This window comes from Phragmites australis, chromosome 3 (assembly GCF_958298935.1).
Source record: "Phragmites australis chromosome 3, lpPhrAust1.1, whole genome shotgun sequence".
In the NCBI taxonomy this organism is placed as follows: Eukaryota; Viridiplantae; Streptophyta; class Magnoliopsida; order Poales; family Poaceae; genus Phragmites; species Phragmites australis.
Genome location: NC_084923.1, coordinates 4,538,970 through 4,555,819, shown reverse-complemented (window position 1 = coordinate 4,555,819; position 16,850 = coordinate 4,538,970). Strand labels below are relative to the sequence as shown.

The window sequence follows — 16,850 nt, the reverse complement described above, 5'->3', positions numbered from 1 at the left end:
GTTCGGCAACCCATAAATAAAAAAGCAAAACATCTAACCGTTCAATTGATAGTTTGACAATCCGTAACCATAAAGATTACAAAGAAAAATCATAAAGTTCAGGTATAGAGTTCGTGTCCGACACAGACTCCAACTTAGTTACAGCTGAATCTCCGAAACAAAAAATATATACAGCGATGTGACTTCTTCACCAAAAGAAACCTTAATATATACAACGACTTCACTACAAGAAATCTTAATATATACAACGATAAGACTAAGCACCAAAAATATGTCAGGTTATCTGACAAGTCAGAATTTTTCAACAAAAGAATCTGGCAAGTGGGTTATCTGACAGGTAAGAATTTTTCACCAAAAGAATCTGGCAGGTATGCATTGTCCAGTTTCAATCTGTCAGTTGTACCCAGGAAAGGATTGGGCCAAAAAAACAATTAAAAAACACAGAATCACAGAAAACAGAAAGTGCATTGACATCATGGAAGGAAAAGAAAGTGCATTGACATCGTGTAAGGAAAGTACCTTTCTTCCTGGATCATTTCAGAATGAATACAGATTGAAGGGAAGTTGCACTCACAAAGCAACTTATTCAGTTCTGCAGCTCTGCTAAAACTCTTGACAAATATCACAACTTGGTTAAAATCAAGAGCATCAGCATCAATCTTGCAGTATATGGAAGATTACCTATGCACTGTTGCACACTGTAATTTCGCCAAATATGCTTAGTGTTGCAAAAATCCTTCTTTCACGGTCCACCTTATATGGTATTGCCCTAGAAAATGAAAAAGGAAATTACACAGATCACTATGTGCTACACAAGCAAGACACTGAGAAAAAGCAAACCATCTAACCGTTGAATTGATTGAGCTACAAAGATTCCAATGTTACCTGTACAAGGCCATGGAGGGTCAACTTTCCCTCATCATCAACATAAATTTCCATAGGCTGTCAGGGAACAAATGATAGATGAAAGGTATTAGCACTCCAGCATCAATCTTGAAAGGTATTAGCACTCCAGCATCAATCTTGCAGTATATGGAAGATGACTATGCACTGTCCCACACAGACTCCAACTTAGTGTTGCAAAAACCCCTCTTTGCCGCTCCACCTTATATGGTATTGCCCCGGAAAATGAAAAATGAAATAACACAGCTCACTATGTGCTACACAAGCAAGACACTAAGAAAAAGCATAAATTCCAGGACACAGACTTCGTCTCCCACACAGACTCCAACTTAGTTACGGATCAATCTCCAAATCAAATACAAATCAATCTCCGAATCGAATATAGAACATATTAATATATACAGCGATGAGACTTCTTCACCAAAAGAAACCTTAATATATACAACGATAAGACTACTTCACCAAAAGAATCTAGCAGGTCAGGGACATCAAGCATTGTCCAGTTTCAATCTGTCAGGTTCTCTGACAGGGCAGGAACATCAAACAGGGCAGGGACATCAAGCAGATTCGTGCAGTATTAATCTGTCAGGTGCTTTAGTATTCTATTTCTATGACAAGTGTTTTCATATTCTACATTTGTACACCCAAAGATCTGAGAGGTGTTTTCATCTTCTATCCATTGCGTGTTTTCTTGATGTTTTTTTTTATACCTGAAGTTTCAGTTCACAAGTTGCAATGATGTACAAAGCTTTAAGTGAAATTAGGCCAGGAAAGGAGCTATGGAAAATCAAAGCAAGGGTAACAAGACTATGGGATGCTATCTTGGTCAGTAGTGGTTAACTTTTAAGTGTTGACATGATCCTTATTGATGAAGAGGTAAAAAGATTCTTCATTGTAATTAAAAGTTATTTGTAGTTTATTTCAGATTACAAGCTAATGATGATGACAATCTAGGGTACCATGGTGCACGGAGTTATCAATAAGGCAGTTATGGAAAAATTCAAATCTTTGATTCAAGAAAATAATGTTTACGTCATATCGAATGTTAAAGTGACACCAGCAACAAAAACATATCGACCAGTGAAAAACGACAAGGTAGTGAACTTCTTGACCACAACTACTATGCAGAAGATCAAAGATATAGATGAGATTCTAAGATATAGTTTCAAGTTCTTCAACACAGATATGCTTTCCAAAAGAATCAACAACGACACTTACCTGTCAGGTTGGTATCACTGGCTTCTAATATCTTCTAATATTTTCCTTTTTTGTCCCATTTGATTGCCACCTAAGCATTCATGTTTATGTCTAAACAGATGTTATAGGAGTTGCATCATACATTGGTCCAGTTGAAGAAACCAAGACACAATTTGGAGTTTCCAAAATCCGTGATATTGTGCTCCTAATCGAGTAAGTTTAAAAAAAATGTAATGAAAGTCAACTGCCAAATCTTTCTGAGTTTCTTGCGGATAATAATATTATGCTACTAATTCGGCAATCCTGATGATCGTGTACAGCTATGTCCCCAAAAATCATGTTTTTGCAGGCAGATTTTTAATACCTTTTGTTTCATGAAATAGTTAATGTTTGACAGCCATTATCTTTCCAACCACTAATCAATTTTATATACAATATGAAGGCACATTGAAATAAACAATGTCTACTTCAAGCATGATGCCAAATAAACTAATCTGGTACTAATGTTTATGACATATGCACAAACTGCACAATAGTACACAATAAAAAGAATTGCATGGCATGCAAAACTATCTGTAATCATGTAGAAATAACATAATAGTTACATACTTACTTTCCCTATCAAATTCTAAACACCTAGAAATACGTAATGTTCCATAATGATTAGTATGCTCTATTTTTAATTTGCAGTGATCAAGAAATCAAAGTTAGATTGTGGAATTCCAAAGTTGACCAAGTCGATGCTAACTCAAAATCTCATGTCATTGTAATAACATCTACAACCGTGAAGAAATTTGGCAGTAAGTCTCCATAATATCAGTCATTTAATTTTGGATAAGCATAATAGTACAAAGTAAATAATTGAGATATTTGCAGGATATTCTCTATCATCAACCAACGCAACACAAGTTTTTATAGATTTACCTATTCCTGAAGCTATGGATGTACAAAACAGGTAAAATAATTTCCTATATTGATATTTTAATTATAATCTTTGTAATATGCACTCTAACATAATATATATTATTTTTATGCAATTAGTATATGTTCTATTGAAAATGTTACCAAAGAGATACATACAGAGGGCCATCTAAAAGGGACATTGGAGGAGCAAATGCAGTACAATAGAAGAACTTTGGAAGAATTAAATTTGATTCTGTTCGACTCATCAAATGAGGTGTGCAATCGATTGATCCTTATGAACTACATTTTTAAACCTAATTACATACATATGAATTACAGGTTTCTATGTGCAGGAAAAGATATTTACCGTTGAAGCAACAATTAATGCAGTTAATGCAAAATATGGTTGGTACTACATCTCATGTAGTGAAGATAACTGCAAGAAGCAACTTGACAAAAAATGCAACAAAAAGGCTCATCCTAAAACACGGTAAATAATTTAGTGTTTACAATGTTATTCTGCTATTACTAATACGAATACAATTTTTAAAACATAATGTTTGCACAATTGCAGATACAAAATTAAGATTGAAATAAGTGATTCAACAGCAAGTGCAACTAGCGTACTTTTCGACAAGGAAGCTCAGATGCTAATTAATGAATCTGCAGATTTCTTGATTTCCTCGATCAATCAAGATAATATAGAGCTACCAAAATCAGTTGAAAAAATATGTGGACAAAAGCTAATTTTTCAGTTCAGATTGACAGAATACAATTTTAGAAGTTGTAGACCTGACTATACTGTTTCGAGACTGTTTCTTCCAGATGTAAAAAGCAATCCAAGAATCAGAACTGAAAACGTCAAAGAGGTAACACTTTCTGAGTATTTTATAGCAAATTGATCAATGAATTTTTCTCAAACACTAGCACATATTTCAATCTAACACGGATCTTTATTTTTTGTAGAATATCCTGTATGAAAGTCCAACAGATAATACTACAGAACAAGAGTCACATGAAGACACTTTTGTAGTTGCTAATGTTAATAAAGATTATGAACAGAAACAGTATGCAAGAAAAGTATATAAGAGGAAACATGCTGCTCTTCTGAGTGACAAGGAATCAGCTACCTTCATTCAAAAAAATATCAAGGTAACCTTTTAATCTACAATACATCCGTAAGCTAAACATAAGTAATGACCTCTAATTATCTTTTTTTATTGGAAGACTACATTGAGAGAAGATCCAAAAGATGATCTCATAAAACAAGAGCCTGAAGATACAAAAATCATATATGTATCAGATGATGCTGACAATGAAAAATACAAAGAATCAGACGGCAGTAAAAGAATAGGAAGAATGCAGAGACATGTTATGAAACTCGAAGACAATGAAGATTCTGAAAGTCACTACAAAAATTCAAAGTTGCAAAGAAAAATAAAGTGTGCTAAAAGAACAATTAAATACGAAAAGAGACACAAAAAGGTGCTCCAACTGTTATCTATACAAAATATTTATTTTCCAAACATGTCACCGAATTTAGCTTAAATGTTTCTCATCGCAGGAAGGTATTAACAATAATTCCCCCAGCAAAAAGGCATCAAATTCAGTTGCATGCGTGAAAGAAGAACCGGAAGATAGCGATGTAAGCAGCATAGATCAAAGTGGATGCAAAGAAGAAAAATCTTCATCAAGCAAACTGCAGTGTGGCAATCAAACAAGACGAAGATACATGACAATAGAAGATGACTCCGAAGAAGACTGCATAGAAGGATCTGAAAAAAAAGGCTCAAGCATTGATAACAGTCACGCCACACGGAAATCTATTGTAAAAAAAGCCATAAGAACTGGAGAAAGATTGGCCAAGAAAATAGAAGATGACTCCGAAGAAGACTGCATAAAAGGATCTGAAAAAAAAGTCTGCAGCATTGATAACAGTCACACCAGACGAAAATCTATTGTAGAAAAAGCCATAAGAATTGGAGAAAAATTGGCCAAGAAAATTGATCGGCTGGAAGATCAAATAAATAAACAAAGACCTAAGAGAGCAATCAAAGCCAACCCAAAGTATGCAGATATTTCTTAAATTATCAGTGTGTGATACGTACTACAAATATGTAACATTATCAGTGGACAATCAAGTCTCTTAATAGACATTAGCTCTATCTCTGTCTCCATCATTTGGAGAATATTTTAATACTTTTGTTCTTGACTTTATTTTCTCAATAATAATTGCACAAGTTTTAGACAATGTTCAGTAATAAAATTCCTTCACTAAACCTTTTTTTTTCTTTTAATGTGCACACCATAAAGTTTCAGATTAAAAATGCATTATCAAATGAAATATTTTAGTAACATGAGAGATAAAGTGACCTACTCTGACTTTTCCCCATCCATATAGCAATCCATTCTTCTGTTCAAAGGTTCCTTCCAGTAGATCAACTATGGAATCTCCAAATGAGATCGACTCCATTATTCCACGCGATTGAAGACGAGATTTCATGTTTAAAAAATCACATTCGAACTCTAATTAGAACAGAATAACCAGCATAAAAAAGAAGAAAAAGAAACAAATCAAACATATCACTTGAAATGATCGGTCGAAGAGACTAAAAGTACAGGTTGTCATTCCATAGCACCAATAACCTGAACAAAAACATGACCAGAACAGAGAATAATAAAACAGAATATAGAACACCTTAATATATACAGCGATGAGACTTCTTCACCAAAAAAAAAACCTTAATATATACATCGACTTCACCAAAAGAAACCTTAATATATAGAACGATAAGACTTCTTCACCAAAAGAATATGTCAGGTTATCTAACAGGGCAGTTTTCTACTCCGAATCGAATAGAAAAACCTTTAATATATACAACGATAAGACTTCTCACCAAATAAATATGTATAGGTCAGTATTCTACTCCGAATCAAATATAAAACACCTTAATATATACAACGATAAGACTTCTCATGTTTAAAAAATCACATTCGAACTCTAATTAGAACAGAATAACCAGCATAAAAAAGAAGAAAAAGAAACAAATCAAACATATCACTTGAAATGATCGGTCGAAGAGACTAAAAGTACAGGTTGTCATTCCATAGCACCAATAACCTGAACAAAAATATGGCCAGAACAGAGAATAATAAAACAGAATATAGAACACCTTAATATATACAGCGATGAGACTTCTTCACCAAAAAAAAAACCTTAATATATACATCGACTTCACCAAAAGAAACCTTAATATATAGAACGATAAGACTTCTTCACCAAAAGAATATGTCAGGTTATCTAACAGGGCAGTTTTCTACTCCGAATCGAATAGAAAAACCCTTAATATATACAACGATAAGACTTCTCACCAAATAAATATGTATAGGTCAGTATTCTACTCCGAATCGAATATAAAACACCTTAATATATACAACGATAAGACTTCTTCACCAAAAGAATCTGGCAGGTCAGGGACATCAGGCATTGTCCAGTTTCAATCTGTCAGGTGATTTGACAGGGCAGGGACATCAAACAGGGCAGGTACATCAAGCAGATTCGTGTAGTATTAATCTGTCACATGCTTTAGTATTCTACTTTTCTGACAAGTGCTTTCATCTTCTTGATGATGAATCAACATGTTTCTTATCAATACAACATTAAACCTTCACTACCCTTAAAATAATATGCAGATATTTAGCATTAATACCTGATCTGAAGAATCAAATGAAATATTAACCATAAAGAATCTATCAAGGCAGATACGATCAAATATCTTCATCCAAATATCCTGACAGGTGCTTTCCTCAGTGCTTAAAGAATCTATCAAGGCAGATACGATCAAATATCTTCATCCAAATATCCTGACAGGTGCTTTCCTCAGTGCTTTTTTTCTACTCCTTAAAATAATATACAGATATTTATATGAAGGATGGGTAGCTTATGACGTTTCATATTGTCCAGATGATTCAATTGCAGACATGTGTTAGTTCTAACTAGATCACCCAACATTACATAATTTAGCTGTTGTAATTTAAAACATTTTTAGAAAATATTTTTGCAAAATGTAATAAATAGTTTTAGGTACATAATACCTTCTCTAAAGAACAGTGTGTTAGGTACATAATATCATGATTTTGTTATTCTAAGTCTATAAATCATACGTGCTTTCTTCACAGACTTCATAACGTCCTACATTATGGATAAAGAACACAGGCAACATCAATCTTTCAGGGCTACAGACTATCGATCAAAGAGAGCAAAAATACAACTACACGAAAAAAATAGGGTAAAAACTTGGTTACACTATTTCAATTCTCCTCTTTTGACACCACATTCAATGTGCAATATATTTTACGTGATTACTTACAACTGAATTTCACAACTTTTCAGGAAAAAATAAATCACGATAATGGAAGGTAAAGTCTTTAAAATACAATTATCATATAAATCACGACATGACTAATCAATTGAAATAAATTTTAGTGACTCAGAAGAGGATCTACAAAACAATGGACCTGTAAAAGCTCGGATGAAGAGGAAACAAATTATCGACAGAAAGAAAAATAACAAACGCATGAAGCTAGATTCCAAAGCTGTTCACGTCAAAGAAATTGACTGCATCACAATGATGAAAGGTACAACCAAAGAAATAAGGTAAATATGTAATTAATTCTGTTTTATATTCATTCTTCATGATGCAATTTTTGCTATACAAAATAAGTTAACACTGTACCTTCTTTAAGATTTAATCAAAAGATCCAAATATAGAACTGCATCAAGAAACACAAGATCCAAAATGAGCAATGTGGTCATTTAAACTATTCCTTTTTTGCAGAAAAAAAAGTTATCAATTAACAACATATGAAACAAAGAAAACACAACCACTGCATGTAGAAAACAGTAACAAGCGTTCGAGGTTATCGGCCAACATACAAAATCAAGTGATTGCATCTACTTCAAAAGCAACAAATGGCTCACAGTCTCAGCAGGAAAATATTTTTGCCAATCAATCAACAAATCTTGATTTTGCTAAAAGACAAATTAGCAAAGCAAGTAGAGAAAAAATAAGAAAATTGCAAGCCCAAAAGAGAGGAAAAACTCCATGTACTCCAACCGAAGCTTCAAACTTTGGAAGACCTACTTGCATATGCCCAGATTGTAGAGCTATCATGTGGCATCAAGAAAGAAACAAGCATAACAGGAATAAAACAAAGCCAACGTTTGGAGTTTGCTGTAAACAAGGGAAGGTGAAACTGCCACCACTGAAAAAACCTCCATCATATCTTGAGCAACTACTTCGTTATGAAGAAAGAGGACAATCTTCGAACTACAGACAAAACATCAGAACCTACAATTCAATGTTCGCATTCACTTCAATGGGTGGCCGCATCGATCATGAGATAAATAGACAAGGTGGTGGACCTTATGTTTTTCGGCTGAACGGTCAAAATTATCATAAAATTGGCACATTGCTTCCGAAAGAAGGTAATAATCCAAAATTCGCTCAGCTGTACATTTATGATACAGAAAATGAGGTCAAAAACAGAATGCGGGCATCTACCTCGAAGGGAAACAACCAAGAATTAGACGAAAACATCGTGTCCAAATTGTTGGAGATGCTTGATGAGAACAATGTTTTGGTCAAAACATTTCGCATGGCAAGGGACAGATTCAGAGAATCAGAATATCAAAATGTTAAAATACGATTACTGGGTGAAAGATCAACAGATGGAAGAAAATATAACCTACCCACTGCCTCCGAAATTGCAGCACTTCTTTTGGGAGATCAAAATGATGAAACTTCTGAACGGGATATCATAGTGGAAGACAAGGATAAACAACTCCAAAGAATTTCAGAATTGCATCCGAGCTTTATGTCTATGCAATACCCATTGATCTTCCCATATGGGGAGGACGGATTTAGATCTGAAATACCATATGAAGACATACAGGTCCATGAAGGTGAGAGGAAGCATGTCACCATGATGGAATATTATGCATATCGCATCCAACAACGTTTGAATCAGTCAACTGTGCTGCTAATGAGTGGTCGATTGTTCCTTCAATTCATAGTAGACGCAGCAGCATGCATTGAACAATGGAGACTCAATTGGTACAGGATGCATCAAGGCAGACTAAGGACAGAGCTGTATAGTGGGCTTCAAGATGCCCTTGACAAAGGTGACACAAGAACTGAACAGGTAGGTAAGAGAATGATACTTCCTTCATCATGTACAGGCAGTCCAAGAAATAAACAGCAGTACTACCAAGATGCTATGGCAATATGTCGTTGGGCTGGATATCCGGATCTATTTGTCACTTTCACATGTAACCCAAAGTGGCATGAAATACAATACATGTTGGACTACATACCAGGTCAGAAGCCAGAAGACCGTCCTGATATTTGCAATAGAGTATTCCACATTAAATTGCATCAACTAATAACGGAGGACATAAAAAAAACAAGTACTTTGGCCGCACAATAGCAGGTATTAAATCAATTTTTATTAAAATAATTGTTTGGCCCCTATCAAATTGTGTATCCATCACTTTATTAAATATAATATTAAAAATTTTCTCTTGCAGTTGTGTATACAATTGAATTTCAGAAAAGAGGACTTCCTCATGCACACATACTGATCTTTCTAGACCCAGAAGTCAGGGACCCCAACCCTTCTAATATTGATATGATCATATCAGCAGAGATCCCAGACAAGGATGAGGATCCAGAAGGTAATATGGCTGTTAAAAATTTCATGATGCATGGACCATGTGGAGAGGCAAATCATAAATCACCATGCATGATTGATAGAAAATGCTCAAAACATTTCCCCAAGATGTTCTGTCAAGAGACAACATTAGATGAGGAAGGTTATCCAATATACAGAAGAAGAGATGATGGGAGAACTGTAGAAGTAGATAGAGTAAGACTGGACAATCGGTATGTCGTCCCATACAATAGAGATCTGATAGTCAAGTATCAAGCACACATAAACGTTGAGTGGTGCAATAAATCAAGGTCCATAAAATACCTATTCAAATACATACACAAAGGAGATGATAGAGCAACTGCAAAACTAACTGCAACAGATAAGAATGATGAAATACAAATGTACCTCGATGCACGGTACTTATCAGCAGGAGAAGCATCCTGGCGTATATTTGGATTCGAACTTCAACACAGAGAGCCATCTGTCCAGAGATTACAGTTCCACCTTGAAAATGAACAGGTAGTCGTGTTTCCTGACTCTACTGATCTTGAGGAGATTGTATATCGGCCTGGCATAGAGAGCTCAATTTTCACAGAGTTGATGACAGCTAATCGATTGCACGAAGATGCACGCAAACTAACATATGCAGAATTTCCAACAAAGTGGACCTGGCACTCAAAGGAAAAGGAATGGAGACTGAGACGTGGAGGAAAAAGATCAATAGGAAGGATCTATTACGCCCATCCCGCAAGTGGTGAAAGGTACTACATGAGAATACTGCTAAACATCGTCAAAGGATGCAAATCATTCAAAGACATCAGAACAGTGAATGGTATTGTCCACCCAACTTACAAATCAGCGTGTTACGCACTTGGTTTACTAGATGATGACAACGAGTGGGATGAATGCATCAAAGAGGCATCATTTTGGGCTTCTGCAGCACAAATGCACCAACTTTTTTGCACAATACTGCTGTTCTGTGAGGTCACACACCCAGACAAACTGTGGGAATCAAATTGGGAACTACTCTCCGAGGACATCCAAAGGCGACAAAGGAGAATACTGAATTTCGATACACTACAGCTACAGCCAGATCAAATAAGGAATCTTACACTCATTGAAATAGAGGATTTGCTTAGAAAAGGTGGAAAAAATTTAAAGGACTTCGATGGAATGCCATTACCAGACAACACTGTAATGCAAGGTCTAAGAAATAGGTTGCTAAATGAGGAGCTAAACTATGACAGATGTGCTCTAGAAAAAGAGAGCATGAAAATGTTCGGTAAATTAAATCTTGATCAAAGAAAGGCATTTGATGCAATAACAGAATCAGTTAAAAATACGCTTGGAAAACTTATATTTGTAAATGGATATGGCGGAACAGGCAAAACATTTCTTTGGAAGGCTATCACAACAAGGCTGCGATCTGAAGGAAAAATAGTTTTAGCCGTGGCCTCCAGTGGAATAGCAGCACTTCTTTTACCAGGTGGAAGAACTGCGCACTCAAGGTTCCACATCCCATTGAAAATAAATAATGAGTCAACGTGTGATATCAAGCAGGGATCATATCTTGCAGAACTACTAAACAAGACATCCCTGATATTATGGGATGAAGCACCTATGACAAACAAGTACTGCTACGAGGCATTAGACAAAACCTTGAGGGACATTCTGAGATTTACAAATGCCAATAGCAAAGAAAAACCATTTGGAGGGATCACAATAGTCATGGGAGGAGATTTTAGACAGACCCTACCTGTCATACCTAAAGGACGAAGATCTCATATTGTTGACGCGTCCTTAAAGCGTTCATACTTATGGAAGCACTTTGAAGAAATTAAGCTCACGCAAAATATGCGTTTGACTGCAAATACAGATTCTCTAGAAGAACAGAAGCAGACCAAAGAATTTGCAGAATGGATACTTAGAATTGGCGATGGTTTAGCAAGAAATAATGACGATGAGGCTTGGATAAAAATTCCAGAAGACTTGATTCTACAAAAAGGAGAGAACGAAATGGAGACAATTGTAAACAGCACCTACCCTGACCTGTCACGAAACTACAAAAATAGGAGATACCTAGAAGAAAGAGCCATACTATGTCCAAGAAATGAGACAGTGGACGAGATAAACTATTACATAATGAATGAAATACCCGGTGAAGAAATAACATATCTAAGCTCAGATACAGTATGCAAAGCCATATCAACAAAAGAAAATGATGATCATTTGTATCCAACAGAATTTCTTAATAGCTTGAAATTCCCTGGAACACCGAACCACAAGTTACGATTGAAAGTTGGATTGCCAATATGCTGCTGAGAAACATCAATAAAAGTGCAGGTCTATGTAATGGCACAAGGCTAACTATAACGCAGCTAGGGAAGTGGTTCATCGAAGCACAAATCATAAATGGGACAAATATTGGAAATAAGGTCCACATTCCTCGGATTATGTCACCAACAGAATCAAAATGGCCATTTTTGTTGAAAAGAAGGCAGTACCCTATATCTGTCTGCTTCGCGATGACAATAAACAAGAGTCAGGGGCAGTCACTGAAAAAGGTTGGACTCTATTTACCTAAGCAAGTATTCACACACGGAAAACTGTATGTAGCTGTATCACGCGTCACAAGTAGAGAAGGACTTAAGATTCTAATCTCCGATGAAGAATCACCGGAAGAAAATGTGGCAAAAAATATTGTGTACAAAGAAATCCTTTAGTACAATATCTACTTCTATATTCTCAATACAATATACTTTGGCATACTATATGCCTGTATTTAATAAGTCATTAAGAAAAATAAATATAATATGCAAATATTGAAAGATCTGAATACAGATCATTTTCCTGACTATAATGTTGTTTATATTTACATGCTGCTAATATCATTGCATAATAAAGCTGATATATGTTTAGATACATCCAATACATGCAATCTTCTCCAATATGGGACAAATATTGGAAATAAGGTCCACATTCCTTGGATTATAATGTCACCAACACAATCAAAATGGCTATTTTTGTTAAAAAGAAGGCAGTACCCTGTATCTGTCTGCTTCGCGATGTCAATAAACAAGAGTCAGGGGCAGTCACTGAAAAAGGTTGGACTCTATTTACCTAAGCAAGTATTTACACACGGACAACTGTATGTAGCTGTTTCACACGTCACAAGTAGAGAAGGACTTAAGATTCTAATCTCCAATGAAGAATCACCACAAGAAAATGTGGCAAAAAATATTGTGTACAAAGAAATCCTTTAGTACAATATCTACTTCTACATTCTCAATACAATATACTTTGGCATATTATATGCCTGTATTTAATAAGTCATTACTAAAAACGAAAATAATATGAACATATTGAAAGATCTGAATCCAGATCATTTTCCTGACTATAATGCTATTTATATTTACATGCACGAAAATATCATTGCATAGTAAAGCTGATATATGTTTAGATACATCCAATACATGCAATCTTCTCCAATAAGTCAGTCCCCAAATTACCAAAAACATTACAGTAAACGATCCAAAATACCAAAAATATTACAGGAAAGGATCGGATCACAAAAAACAGATAAAAAACACAAAATCACAGAAAACATAATAGACTGTAACTTGGAAGATTCCGTCACAGATAGAGAAGGATATATATTAACTTAAAGGGTTGTCATTAGAGTTCAATCAGTAACTGAATGAAGGGACAAGCCATTTCTAGAAGCTGATTGTTTGGTTCAGCTTTCTATTCTGAGTAGCAAAAGCCAGCAGAAGCTGAACCAAATAGGGCCTAACAAATCTCATGAGGTGATTTTGTGACACAACAGGACAAAAATATATTTGACTCCTATACTGCATAAAGAAAAGAGTAATAAAATACAGCATCTTACCCTGCAATGAAGTTTGAACTTATTGTAGTACAGATTGTCTGCAATAATCATCAACGAATGTTGACGCTTGACTGAGAACCACTGCAATAGTTACAAGTCAAAATACACTCTTCCATCAGAATGACTGTTGATTGAAAAAAATATAAGCAAACTGCTGTGCAGTATAAAACCATGTGAAGCAATCCATTTAGGGTTTAATGTTCAGACACAAATTGATGTTTTTAAGAATTTCATGCATACAAAATTCCAAAAGTGTGAACCACATCAACTTTGTATGTGAATGTATAAGAGAGGATTGTAAAAGCTTACTTGTGAACCCTTCCTGAAGTCATTCTCTCTAACCTCCGGTAACATATTATGTGAATATCTAAAATTTCCATGTGGTCCAGGATCATAAAAGCTGACCAAGAAAACAAATGATGACGTAAATTGAAGGAATACTGACCAACTCTAATAATATTACCGAGACACTGATACGTATGAAAATACAAGTGTAAGAAATTCTACTGAAATATCAAACAATATCATTCAATGTTAAAGACAGTTTAAGAGCTAGACAGTAAAAAAACAATTGATTGTTAGAGATGATTTTGAGAGAAAAAAATTGTTTAACAGTCAATAAAACTGTGATTTGTTCCCAGCAGGTAGTCATACACATAGTCAAAATTATGTAAAGGTACACAGCTGCCCACACACAAGAGTTGAGATCTGGAAGAATAAATCAGTATGAAAATACAAGTGTAAGAAATTCTACTGAAATATCAAACAATATCATTCAATGTTAAAGACAGTTTAAGAGCTAGACAGTAAAAAAAACAATTGATTGTTAGAGATGATTTTGAGAGAAAAAAATTGTTTAACAGTCAATAAAACTGTGATTTGTTCCTAGCAGGTAGTCATACACATAGTCAAAATTATGTAAAGTTACACAGCTGCCCACACACAAGAGTTGAGATCTGGAAGAATAAATCATGAAAGAAAATGGGATGAAAGCAAACCAGGATATGAACCTGTCAGATAGTAACACAAAATGTTGATTGTCAATGTCTCCTAGAGCATTTGCCAACAACCTCCTCTCTGCATCAACCATAGAAATTTTACCCCATGTTACCTGCAGTAAGAATAAGAACATTGCAATTATCTTTTAAGGTTTCCTTTAGCTTCCGAACACTGTGGCCATATGAGTTCTATATAACAATATTAACAATCAACCGAGCATAGGAGAGAAATTTGTCAAAAACATAATGCTGAAATTAATCTGCATTTTTTCATATATCTAGCTCTTCAAGTGAAATTAAAGCTGTACACTTACAATATCATTACCTTTTCACTGTGTATGTCTCGCCCAATAAACAAGGTACTGACATGTTCTGGCTTCTCCCTTGAGGCGTGAACATATATGGTATATCCTCCCTCATGGCCCTGCAGAAACAACAGCGCGGTAGGGAGAAACAAACTTTGAGCAACAGATGATGACACAGGGGATTATGATATCCATTCGAAGATGGATAGGCATTGGCAATACCCTTATTGTGCCTTTAAAGAAAATGCTCAGGAAGTACCATTATAGCTCTTACAATATGAAGTTATGAGAAATGATCCTAAATACTAATGCAACAGTCAACAAATTGCACAATCAAAAGTATTCACATAGCATTATAAGAACAATCACTTCAGGCTAATATTAACTATGTAGAGCACTTCGAAGAAGAACAGACTCGAATCAAGACCAAACAATCCAGTTCTACATCTTACTTATAAGCTTCAATAATTGAGCCCTTCAAATGTTTAAATTCTTATTGTAGAAGTATTAGTTTTGTTTTATGTTTCAATCTTAGAGGTAGTTTAACTGAAACCCTATTTTTTACTTGGACACAATATAACATATGCAAAGCTCAATAACAAAGGTTACAGTATGGCAAAGAAAATTGACAAAATGCATGAATCTACCAAGAGAACAAACAAGGGATATGTACCTCAAAGAATTTATCCCATAATCTTTCAAATGGTAATGTCCCCGGGGTCAAGAACATGAAAGCTATTTTCGACCTCCTGGATCGAACAGGAAGTGCTATTAGGATCTGTCTGAAAACAACACAGGCCCTCTCTTCTTCAGTCAATTCCCTGGCATGTTCTGCAGGAAGCCAATCCCTCATAGGAGATGTGTAATGTGGGGGAGGGTAGAGATATGCCCAGACTACTACAATGGAGATAAAAGCTGCAACAACAAGTAAAGTCAAGCATTAGCTTCCTGTTCCCCAATTTCACACAGTTATTTAGTAAATATGAAGTGGTAACTCCATATCAACTACTTCACGGGGTATGCTTCTACTAACATTACTGAAACTTAAATGCAGCAAACACAAAATTCAGAATATTTCAGTGGAGCTAATCCAAGAATATCCTGAAGACCCAATTTTGCCATATTTCTTGAGCCATAGCTCATGTGTTATCTGTCAGCTGTCATGGGACCAAGATCCCCAAATTCTGACAACGCTATTTTATCACACACAATCAAAATAGAACATTACAAAGAGACAAATATCTCAAGAAATTAAGGACAAGCACATGCGATATTCATCTGACAAGAATTCCCATTTTATCGCACCATGCAATCATGTTTCAGGGTGCAGCCGTGCAGACTGCTCACAAGACTAACCTTGGCAGCTTCAATTTCCCGGAACATCTTCTTGAACAGGAGCGCAGGCCCGCATGATCAGCGATGCTGCTAGGAGCGGTACGCCTTCAAAGTGCTTGGCAGCTCACTCTTAACCTATTAAGAAAACTGAAACAACCAATCTTGAATCAGTTTGGTGAAGGCATTGTGCCTGACATGTTAACGTGTTGTACCATGCAAATCATTGAAAAAATCACCTTTATGCTACCAACGTAAACAAATTCCCAGCCCAGGACCCCTGCTCTCAGTGCCAGGTCCATGTCCTCATCAGTAGTTCGATCCTCCAACCACCAGACTCAACGATTACTTGTGTTCTCCAGACTCCAGCAGTTCCTGCATACACGAATTGAACTCTCTATCATTCTCATTTCTCCACAACATATTGAAAAAGAAAAGCAAAAAAGATAATTTGGGATGGATGGCACAGCGGAGAAGAAGTAGTAGTGGGTACCGTTGTAGCCGAAGAAGTTGCAGAGCGAAGAGCCTGCCTCCTGCTCCACCTTCAAATGGTAGTCTGTGGACATCTCTTGCACAGCCGACGACGCGCTCTTCGTTCCCCTCTACGGG

At 35.7% G+C, this 16,850-nt stretch overlaps 1 protein-coding gene and 1 long non-coding RNA gene across 21 annotated transcripts; one reads left to right on the top strand and one right to left on the bottom strand.

Moving 5' to 3' along the window:
- Positions 1-17: 17 nt before the first annotated feature.
- LOC133911669 (glycosyltransferase BC10-like) lies at positions 18-16,616 on the bottom strand. 20 transcript variants are annotated; one of them, XM_062354021.1, is made up of 13 exons: positions 16,481-16,616; positions 16,266-16,379; positions 15,714-15,824; positions 15,583-15,659; positions 14,930-15,028; positions 14,617-14,717; positions 13,916-14,006; positions 13,607-13,687; positions 5,381-5,470; positions 3,371-3,439; positions 886-2,305; positions 520-769; positions 18-390 (listed from the first exon to the last, which is right to left on the bottom strand). In XM_062354021.1, exons 3-10 carry the CDS (start codon positions 15,760-15,762, stop codon positions 3,416-3,418), a joined length of 612 nt encoding a protein of 203 aa, XP_062210005.1. In that variant the 5' UTR covers positions 15,763-15,824; positions 16,266-16,379; positions 16,481-16,616; the 3' UTR covers positions 18-390; positions 520-769; positions 886-2,305; positions 3,371-3,415. The 20 variants fall into 20 exon arrangements, 15 of the variants coding, with proteins under 15 accessions (XP_062210005.1, XP_062210006.1, XP_062210000.1 ...); XM_062354022.1 differs by having other exon boundaries at positions 886-2,211; XM_062354016.1 differs by lacking the exon at positions 3,371-3,439 and having other exon boundaries at positions 886-1,122; positions 2,123-2,305.
- Positions 3,917-5,165, top strand: LOC133911671 (uncharacterized). The gene is made up of 3 exons (XR_009908686.1): positions 3,917-4,155; positions 4,231-4,488; positions 4,568-5,165. It is a non-coding gene; the product is annotated as an uncharacterized LOC133911671 (long non-coding RNA).
- Positions 16,617-16,850: the final 234 nt, after the last annotated feature.